This window comes from Sparus aurata, chromosome 16 (assembly GCF_900880675.1).
Source record: "Sparus aurata chromosome 16, fSpaAur1.1, whole genome shotgun sequence".
Taxonomy (NCBI): Eukaryota; Metazoa; Chordata; class Actinopteri; order Spariformes; family Sparidae; genus Sparus; species Sparus aurata.
The window spans coordinates 6,496,273-6,507,617 of NC_044202.1; the positions used below are offsets into that span (position 1 = coordinate 6,496,273).

At 43.1% G+C, this 11,345-nt stretch overlaps 1 protein-coding gene across 1 annotated transcript; it reads right to left on the reverse strand.

Annotated features, from left to right (window-relative positions):
• Positions 1 to 1,080: 1,080 nt before the first annotated feature.
• Positions 1,081 to 11,271, reverse strand: fbln5 (fibulin 5). The gene is made up of 11 exons (XM_030443074.1): positions 10,910 to 11,271; positions 10,693 to 10,747; positions 10,387 to 10,435; positions 9,954 to 10,244; positions 5,384 to 5,506; positions 4,676 to 4,792; positions 4,475 to 4,591; positions 3,699 to 3,821; positions 3,109 to 3,235; positions 2,809 to 3,004; positions 1,081 to 1,888 (listed from the first exon to the last, which is right to left on the reverse strand). The coding sequence occupies exons 1-11, from the start codon at positions 10,972 to 10,974 to the stop codon at positions 1,727 to 1,729; spliced, it is 1,425 nt and encodes a 474-aa protein (XP_030298934.1). The 5' UTR covers positions 10,975 to 11,271; the 3' UTR covers positions 1,081 to 1,726.
• Positions 11,272 to 11,345: the final 74 nt, after the last annotated feature.

The following is an 11,345-nucleotide window of genomic DNA, read 5'->3' on the forward strand; positions in this document are numbered from 1 at the left end:
GGTGAAGAGATTTATAGTCGTTATGTTTGTGTATTGTCATGCTACCTCATTGTTTTCCAGGATATCCTCATGGCATTTGGTCTGCACTGTGAACACACTGGTTTCGTAACATTGCACCCCGTTGTTAAACATGTTTAAGGTACCCGAAAATGTGCAAATATAGTTAAAAAATGTGTTACGGTGACCCAAAAAAACCCTGTTCTGTTAAAAAATGGGTTGTTATATTCTTTAAAATGTTCATCATGCACCCAAATCCCCAAATCCCCAAATCCCCAAATGGTCCAAAAATATTAAAGAGATTTTTTTAGTTATAGTGTTCCCCCATTGGAGAAACGTGCATAGTTCCTTATGTGCTGATATAATCCCTAAATTTGTTACAGCGCCCCCAGACCCCCCAAATTTGGTAGTTACCCCCAAATATTTGTTGTAGGCTCCTCAAATATTACATCAAAATACACAAACTTGATATAATTTTTACGAGTTTCAAAACAGTTGAATCGGGAGGATCGTTGTTGACCACCAAATTTGGTATCTGCTCTAATGTTTGTTAAAGGTTATAGTCACAATTTCTTTGAGTTTGTCACAACGTAATCCCAAATTTTAAATTGCCCCCAAACCCCTAAAATTGGCGTGCAGCAACTCCCCTAAAATGTGTTCTTCAAATTGATTTACCTGCCTGATATTTGTTATTACACCCAAAACATTATATAATCCAAAAATGTGCTATAGTTCAGAAGTTTGGGGAGCTTGTTTATCCCAGAAACAGTTGTGTAGTGGAGACATTTGTTGTTTTGTTCAAATGCGCCCGATATTTGTTAAATGTTACAGCCCCAAACTTTTTTGGCAAAATACCCAAAATGTATTCATTCATATAATCCCAAATTGTGTCCCCAAATACCCTAAATATGGTGTCGTGTCCAAAAAATTTGTTATTTGATTTTCAACCCCCCATATATTACATATACTCCTACAATTTGACATTTTAAATTAAAATGTGGTACTACAAATGTGCTGATATGATCCCAGACCCCACAATGATATAATTATGCATTATGAGAAGCGTGCTCATGCCAGGCACAGTGGTGTGGTGAAGACATTTATTTGGTCTAAAAGAAACTGTGATCAATAATTCAGTTAATGACTGGTTGTTACATCATTTCAAATATTGCCGCTGCAAATGCATGATTACACTTCTGCTCAGATGACCGACTCTCCTTCCAGCTCATAAAAAAAAACAAAAAACAACACGACAATGATCTGATAGCGTCATTACGATGTGATGACAGCTCTTGAATTCAGGCATATAAAAAGTCACTTTCACAGCTTATCTGAAGGGATGAAAATTCACAGACAACTGGGGCAAACTGTATTGTGTATAGACGGATACTCAGTGGGGGTAATTCCCATTTCAGGTCATTTTCTAAATAGAGGATGTCAGAAATTGTACACCATAAACATCCCTCTGTGTCGAAAGTCCATATCGCAGCCATAAAAGCTCAGTGTCCATTAAACCAGGGCGGGGATTCCAGCACAGGGATGCTTTCCCATCAGCTGATCTTTGCTGAGTCTTTATCGGACGTGTCTTTACTGAGGATGACCTAATGATGATTTAAAAATAAAAAAACGAACACAAAAAAAAAGATGAGCTGTCTCAAACAAACAATTACATCAGCCGCAGATGAGTGCAGCTTGATTCTTTTGGGGCGATGCAGTTCATTTGGGACGCTCAGAACGGGTGCTCTGAGACAAATATCGTCAGACGTATGATGGAGCTGCCTCTGAAGTTGATGACGTTGTTGACGGTGACCATCTCCAAGTCCAGCACCACCTCTCTGGGGCCCTTGATGGGCCGTGACAGGACGAGTGTGGCGCTCACATTACTGGTTTGCTGTGAGATGAAGAAGACAGGAGAGGAATGTGAGTTAAACGTGCAGGAAAACACTGGAATCTGACAGCTGCACATGATGGGGGAAATCCAGGACTCCAGGAGCTGTTGTCATATCGCTTACAACTAGCAAACACATGCACAAAGTCAAGGAGAGTTAATGTGTTTTCCACAGTGCGGGAGGTCAGAGCAGGGCTTGTTCAAACAAGGACAACAGAAGGTAACTGAGTGAGATATCTGAAAATCTCATGTGGTTGATTAAATCACACATGACTGAATGGTTATAATTTGAATTCCTCCTAAAAAGTCTCTTTAAAGTTTGTATTTAAGACATTTGAAAAGCAGAAATCCCCTCTCCAAAACACATTACACGCACTTGTTGCACCATCTACTGGCTGCACACTGAACTGAAAGGTCAGGTAACCCTTTTTACAGTGGAAGTCGCTAATAACATTTACAAATGGCTCTTCTCTGTTAAAAGTTCTCAGTGATTTATTTTCCTGTAACATGTCGGAATGACTTTCTTGGAAAAGACTTGTTTGCATGTAAACAAATGATATCAGAGCTGAAAGATTTAAGTTTCCACTCGGTTTATATTCAGAATCTGTTTCAGATCACAGCTACAAAAAGGGGATTTGGCAAAATGTCTTTAGGTGGCTCTGTTTCCTCCGTGTGTTTATCCCTCGAGCTCTTGCTTACTACTTAATTCTTGCTTTGTTTATTACAGTTGCTTGCTGGTGTCAGTATCATAACTCACTTCCTGTATGAATATTGCCTCATATATATTACGAGAACATCTTATCTCATCCTCCTGAGTCATGACTGTCTGCTCTCAGCATAAAGTATGAGCACTACATCATGTTTCCTTTCGCCTTCGTATCTACGCGTCAGTATAATCGCTCATTCATCCTTGAAGTACTCACTCTCATGTAAAACTCTCGTCCTTCGTTGCCCGACTTTATCTGGAAGATGTAGAAGGCGCCGGGGTAGCGCGTGGTGGCCTGCATCTGGAAGATGTCTGCAGGCACACTGCGCCCCGACGACAAGTCCATGTGTCGGTACAGAATAGTGAAGGGTTTGTCCCTGCAGGCAGGGTTCTCAGCTGAACACATACACTGACTGCAGAGGAGGAGACACAGGGTGGGTTATATACAACAGAATGAAGGAATGTAAAGCGTAATAATAAACATACAACGAACAATAAGGAACATAGAGACACTTACTTGTCACTAACTTCGATGTAAGGAGAGTGACACTGTAAAGGATCCAGGCACGTGTGGCCTCCCTGGAAATTGAAACATACTTGTGCTGTTGTACAGGTGTTGTTACCAGTGTCACATTCATTGATATCTTCAAAATCAAACACACAAAAATCAAAGTCAGTTAAAACGTCATCATCAGACATCATCATCATCATCATCATCATCATCATCAGAGAAACAACATTAAGAAAGCATCAACAATAAGATATGACTTTGCCTTAAAACAGTAGGAAAAACAAAGAGAGCATGAAATAAAACTACATAAAGTGACATTGCAATGGAATTGAATTTCCCTAAGTATCTTCAGTGTAGCATCGCAGTTCCAAGTGTGTCATTTTAACCAAAAAAAAACATAAAATAAGACAATCTTAGGTGACAGATGAAACATATTTGTTGCAAAATGGATCAAAGCATCACAAGATTGAATTCTACTCAAAACTTTACTGATAAAAAAATACAATTTGCAACAATTCACAGCAGTCTAAACTGTGATGACTTTATTCATTTATTCATTGTATTTATTCAGATCAGTCACTGCCACAGCACTTTACCTTCACAACTCCTGCCGTCCTCGAATACATAATATCCAAGCGGACAGACGCAGGAGAAAGAACCGGGGGTGTTCACACATCTGTGCTGACACAGAAACTCAGAGAAGCTGCACTCATCCAAGTCTACAGGGAATAAAAAAGGCAGGATTAACACTCATCGGAAAAAAAAAACTGAAAGGGTGCCACTGCCCAACAGCAGCGACTGAGAACTGTCTGTTCGGATTACCTCAAAGTCTCGAACCACTTCAGAGACACGCAGGCTTAAAGACGCTTTTGGTGTGAATGTATTTGAAGAAGACAATGAGTATATACTGTATCTAAGCGTTTCTAGACATCAATTGCACATTTTCATTTCTTTAGAGGGATGTTTTGACAGTTTATATATAAGTTTAATTGATAGTTGTACATGTTGGAAGAAAATGTGAATTTAAAAAGAATATATCAGTTTCTGTCAATGTTACATGTTAATGCTTGTCAAATGGAACATGCTCTGAGGACAGACAGCATTTTATAATCCAAAATGATTAGTAAGTAAGTAAAATTGCATATTTTAATGTCTCCCTGTTTGAATACTAGATCAAATACTGATTGGACACAATTCAAAATACAAAAAACACAAACATTTGCATGCTTTGACAAGACAAAACCCCTGACTTTTAAGGGAGGTTCTAGCAAGTTCTGCATATGAATCAATCATCTCTGTGCAATGCTATTGGCTGCTTTATCACCATAGTGCTTGTTTGTTATAATGACACAACACAACCAGCTTGTCTCACCGATGCAGGAGGTACCGTCGGCTGCCAACTCGAATCCCTCGTCACAGTTGCACATGAAGGACCCGTAGGTGTTGAAGCAGGCGTGAGTGCACGGTTCATCTGCACACTCATCCACATCTGGAGGAACAACAGGGGAGTGTGTTCATCTGTCTGACACCACAGAAACAATATGCCTGCCTGTGTGTGTGTGTGTTTGTGTACCTTGACACGTCCTGCTGTCTGTGTTGAGGATAAAGCCTGGGTTACAGGAGCAGGAATACGATCCGGGGACATTAGCGCACAGCTGTTGGCAGTAACCATAGCGACATTCATCAATATCTGGTGTAAAAAGAAAAAAAGACAAACTGGTTATGAAACATTTTTTGGCAACAACTTTGCTGAGCTGCTTTTACTGCAGATGACCTGAGGAGGGCGCTGTTCTGCAGGAGGAGAGCTGACGCAGACAAACAGCTGCATTGTCTTTTCTACATTATCCAACAGTTCTTTCATGTAATGTGGTCTTCATTTAGGTAAATACGTGCACTGAATTCCCTGCTTGGCCTCATGAGTTAACAGCACTTACACCAAAGTGCGATGGACCACTTTGGTGGTTTTAGGCCATTAACTGCAATCTACTATAATTTATGAACCCGGTGGCTTTCAACAAATGGTTCCTTAAATGCACCATGTTAGAAAAAGGTCCTCAACAGCTGTTTTGTGTTATTTACTGCATAAGTGTTAAGCAACAATGTTCACTATCAGGTATTAGCTTTGACAAGCAAGATTTACATCAAAAGTTGATTTTTACAACCCTCCAGTGAACCGACTGGTTGACCTAAATCTGCCGGATTCTTGATTACATGCAATGTGAAGCTAGCTGTTAATTTGACAGTGGTATGTTAACAATAAAATGCACAAGCGTTGACTCACCCTGGCACTGTCCACCGATGAGCCAGTATCCTTCAGTGCAGGAACAGGTGTAGCCACCTGCCGTGTTGATGCAGACCTGGGTGGGGTTACAGTGATGGGAGTTTGTCTCACATTCATCAATGTCTGAAACAAAGAGAAGAGCAGAGAGTAGATGTTTTAATTTCATTTCTTCTTTAAATCAAAAATACAAACAAAGAAACTTGTCCCCCCTCAAGTGGAGAGCAACAAGACAGGCGGACTCATTTCAAAGGTGAAAACTCTACATCAGCTTTTTAAGGTTTACATTAATTGCTCAACAGTATTCCCACTAGACTTGAATTTCCCCGGCTGGCATGAGCGTTGCACCCGCAGTCTTCTGGTCAAAAGTTTGTTTCTCCACCGCTCAGGTTTTCACCACCCTGTGTTTAAATCTCTTAACACAACAGTTAACATTTCAATGCAGCATCAGCTTACCATTGTTTTCGCAAAAGATTAAAGATTTCTCAGATTACAATCTGAATTCCTTCGACGCCCTTGGAGCAGCTCTCACACTACATCATAATAGCCACATTTCCTTATGAGGATATGACAAATCAAAAATTCCAACCTCTGTTTATGGTTCTCAGACCATGAAGTCACCAATCTCTAGAAACCCGGTGGGGGAAGTGGGTGGGAGGCCGGCTTTATGTTTTGACAGGCAGCTATGATAAGCGATAACGTCTGTCGGGGAGACCGTCGCCCTTTGTGCCAACTTGGACCAGTGGTCCTTTCAGGGGGGGGCCGGAGGAGGCTCGGAGAGCTCGGCCGCCCGCCAACAGCTACACGGCCCCCCGGCACCTGCTTGCAGTTACCAGTCAAAAATGAATGGTCTTCATCTGCAGCCCATGTGTAAGCCTCAGTGCAGATCTCCAACACACACAGGCCGCAGGAGCATTTCAGTTCAGCTCCTTATATAGACTGTTTCATGAGCTGCTGCTGACAAACCTGATCGGCTTCAGGGAAGACGTGACAGATGGGGTCTGTATGAAACGCCTGAAAGATGCTAAAACGTTCGGAAAACTGAGAGGTGAAAGATTTGGACACCAGCTTTGTGCACAAACTGATTCAGAATAATCCTGCAGTGGCTCAAAGGTTCACGCGTCAGCTTGTTACCTCTGCGGTCACTGGTGTCCAGTAGTTTGTTGGTTCGTTGGTTTGTCAGCAGGATCACACAAAAACTACTGAACAAATTTTTAAGAAACTTGGATGCAGGATTGGTCTCAGCCCAGAATAGACCCCATTAACGTTTGGTGCAGATAAAGGGATGGGATTTTTACTTTCTAAAACATTCTGAGATATCAATTTATCAAAGAAAAATACATGGATCTTGATGACAAAAATCAGGCGTATTTAAGTGGCTGGTACAAAAGGCTGGTAGGATAATACGTCAACATGTGAAGGAACACCTCATCCTTCAGTTTATCATAAACATTCAAATTCAAATCAACAAATTCTGAGAAAGCCTGAGATGTAGTGGAATAGATGTATGAAGCTGCGTGAAACAGTAACATTACATTCCACCGCTGGACAAGGAAATCACAACCATTCTTGTTTTGGACGAGCTATCGTGCATTTTGAGTTTATCTGTTGCTTACAGAAGCCCAGAAGGCTGGAAATGTTTCTAAAGCCACAGAGGAGCATGTAATCCTTTAACTTGAGTAAAAACATGAAATTCCCCCAAAACTTGAATTACGAGCGGAAATGAGCGGAACAGTCCCACATGCAATGTAAAACACAAGACGAGAGCTGAACTCCGGAGGCATCTTTTAGCTTACGTGACGTGGTCCCACACATGACAGTGCTTGAGCAAACTATCTCCTGCTTAAAGGGCCAGTTCACACAAACTAAAAGCTACCGTTGTATGTTCCTGCAAACCACAGATACGTTCAATCCTTGTCATATTAACATTTCAACGTAAGCGTCATCTAGCTGAGAGAGCTGCCAGGCGAGAGTTTCCAGCTGTGTTTGTGGTGACAGAACCAGGTATTTTTATCCATAAAGAAACGTAAGTTTTCAAAATATCTGAGGTTTGCAGAAGTACAAATTGCCTACCTTTATTGTACCTACTGCGGGGCACCTACCAACACCCCTTGATCCTGTTTAATCCATACAATAACCAAGTGAAAACAGTGAGAACAGCACAGCCATGACCTCAACACCATCCAGCACCTCTTATACCCACTGCAAAGCCAGGCCTTGTCACTCACCATCAGTGGCGGGTGGGGAGCTAATCCCTACAGACAGGATGTGGGCTAGGAGCAGATTTATGCGCATGGTTTTGGAAAGTTTGCACATGCACACAACCTCAGAAACACTTGACCCTCATAGCAAAATCCAGCCTCATAGATAGAAAGTTGCTTTTGCGCAGAGAGCTTTGGGGACCAATGAACTGACGGACCAACAGAAGGAGATAAAACAAGGAATAAGGAACTCCCCACCCCGCCACAAGAGTATACGACCGACTGTTGAGGAGTTACGAAAGGGTGCGCAGCTAAAGGGCTCATCTGTCATCCATGAAAAAGGAGCTCTGCTTATTCTAGACATGCCAACCTCGATACGCCGTCAGAGCGTATTGTGTGACCGGCTTCAAGGATGGGTAACATACCTCATAAACATATCCCAGATCTGTTGTTCTCCCAGACCGGTGCCATTAGTGACACTGATGGAGCGCAGTGCCTTTAACTTAAAGACAAAGCCATGTTTGTTGTAGGTTCAGACAGGATGTCACAGTCTGTGTCATTTCTGCCCTATAGCGGCATCAGTCAACAACCCATTACATCACCACACACACACACACACACCAGCCTTTAGGGGTGTGAGGTCTCATTAGGATTGGCCCCCACAGAGGCATGCCTGTTCTCCAGGCCGGGCTGCGGGCACAGATTTGGCAACACATGACCTCATCTCTGGCACTCTGATGGTATAGTTTACCCAAACACGGTTGTGAGTCGATTCCCCTGACAGGCCTTCACTCCTACAAAGAGAAACAGTCCGTATTTGTGCATGAGCTAAACTCCTGGGCTCCCTTTAGAGGGAGAAAACTGCACTATACGTGTACATTTTCCACTCATTACAGGGTCACGACTGATTTAACTAAAATGACAGAAAAACGCCTCAAATGGACTCCAAGGAGGCCATTTTCATCAGCGTGTCCCGGCAGGACACACTGTAATAATTATGTTAAGATGTATTTAAGACAGCTGGGGAGGAACATCAAACATTCGGTGTTTATCTGACAGCTGGGATCTCTTGAGGTTGTGAAATTCAACAGAATGAATTTAGAAAGCAGAAAATGTGGAGGCGCTGAAGGCCCCTCCGCTCCGGCAAGGCGACGGTAGACGCGTCGCTGCACCGGGGCATCAAACGACATCTGTCCCTGTGATCTGACGCATTCAGGCATTTCCCTGGAGTTCAACCATCACCTCTAATGACTTACACTGAATCTCGGTCGCCTCTCCCCTCGCCTCACCTCGTGAATTTAGTTTCACTCTCACATCTGATAAACAGCAGGAGGAGGCCGATGTCGGGAAAGGTTTTCTAAAAAAATTCAGCAGAGGCTCGGAACTGCAAACAGCTGCAGAGGAGGACAGACGCCATCCACCCTCGCATCTCTCGTAGCTAATTATGCAGTAATGATTCTCAAGACTTGATGTAAACTGTCACTACACTACAGCCAAGAAAAACACAAAAAAATGAAGATCCCATGAGCCTGGAAAAGTGTTGGAAAAGTGATTCCAGGACACTGAACTTTGACCTTCATCTAGAATCTGCCAGAGGCTTGCATGATGAATGAAGTGCTGCAAGATAGAGACCACTGTTCAAGACGGTGTGTCAACATTTGTAAGAAAAGAAAGAAACCACTGGATATTCTTTTTTAGGATATTTGTGGTGACAGAACCAGATTTTCTTTATCCAAAACATGATCTCTTCCTGATCCTAACCAAGTGCCTTTTGTGCCTAAACCTAACCAGGTGAAAGCTCAGCATTGCCACGACGTAAAATTTAACCTGAAGAAATGTGAAGTTCCAACAAATCTGTAGTTTTTACACCTGTATTAACAGCTCAATCATTTATAGTAACAGTATCAGTCATGGGAGACATCTTTCTGCGGAACAAGTAGTTTTGATACAACTCTGGTACATTTTGCTGCTTGTACCGAGAGCTTCAGCGATTGTCTGATAATCGATTATCTGTCACAAGTTAAATAATTTACCAAATATAAATCCGTTTTAGTAATCTTTTTAAAAGAAGAGGCACATTTCTCTGATCCCAGCTGCTCAAATGTGAATATTCTCTGGTTTCTTTAATCCTCTGTGACAGTAAACTAAATATCTTTGGGTTTGGGACAAAACAAGACATTTGCGGACCACATCCTCTGACATTTTTCATAATTTTCTGACATCTAATTAATTAAAAAGTACATCGATTAATCAGGAAAAACAACAATAGCTTAATCAACAATGTTAATAATGAAAACACTGTTGTATTGGTAGTTTTACTGAAGGAGTACTTCCTTCAGCAGTGAAACCAGAGGGCATCTCTTCAGACTCACCGTTACAGGTGCCGTCCTCTGCAGGAGTATATCCCAGGATGCACTGCGCAGTGGTCCTCACTCTGGGGTAGCTGGGCTCCACGGATCTTCCACCTCCGGGAAGAGATGGGAGGAATGTTTCTGAAAATCCAGTGGACTGGTCTGGGTAAACCGGCTCAGGGTCGGCTGGGATCTCCGGTCTGTACGGCTGGTTGTACAGGGTCCTCGGGATGCACAGGTAGCCTCCGTTCTGGTTCACACAGCGCATGTCTCCCCGGCACGCATCTGGCAGGGTCCGACACTCGTCCACATCTGGAATACAGAGCCGTAAATTTACTAGGCATTCAGAAACATCTGTGGGGGCGCTGTGATGCGTTTACCCCACATGGTTCATTTGGGAACCTCGAGGATCCCAAATTGTGACCTTTCACAATAAGAGAGTGGGGCCACTTACCTATACACTGTCTTGCCCTGCGGTCGTATGCAAAACCTTCTGTGCAGGTCTGAGGAGAGATCACCAAGAGGCTCAGTGTGGTCAGACCATAATTCACTTTTACTGGGATTCATTTCTGACAGAGTGGTGAAGATCTCTGAGCCTTCTCACACAAAATACACACGTTTTTCCCATCTTTGCATGACTTTCTGACTGTTATAACAGTTTCTGACTGCATCAAAATGGGCTGGCAGAACAACACTTGAAGACTGTGACCATGAACTTGGTCTAAATGAATGAAATCCCCAAATGAAAGGAAGGTGTTACCTGTCCGTGTCCAGGCTGGATACACAGCAGGATAAATACCAGAGCTGCCAGCATCCTGCAAAAAGTGAATTTAAAGTTGAAGAGAGAAAAAAAAACAAACACAGGAACTCGCTGCAGGCATCCCGTTACATATCCATTCAAACATGCAGCTACTGCAAAAACAGCTCAGCGAGGTCCGTTACGCAAAGGTCGAGAAAGAGAAAATGAGATTACTGACCTTGCACAAGAGCAAAACCTGAAGCCACGTATTTCCAAAAACATGGTTTCTCTCAAAGGAAACATTTAGACGACCCGCGAATCCCCTCTCCGCTACCCAGCAGGGCTCTCGCCACCCCCCAATTATGCGCCTTTACGCGAAAGCCGACACCAGGTTTTCATTAAGCGCTGTCTGGTCGAGCTGAAGCTGCGGCACATTGACCAAGTGTTGCAGGAATGCCTTTTTCAAAATGGACTGTTCCGTTTTCTGCCCCACTCTGTCGCCTCTACAGATTATTTAGCAATGCAAATTGACGGGACGGGCCCCCTCCGAGCGCTTTCACAACAGCTGGATTCAATCATGGAGAGCCAGCCCCCTTCAGTCAGAGCGCGCAGAGAGGCAGCGGCCCCACAGCGGCGCACTCACTCCGACGAGCTGCTACTCCTGTGCCGTTTGG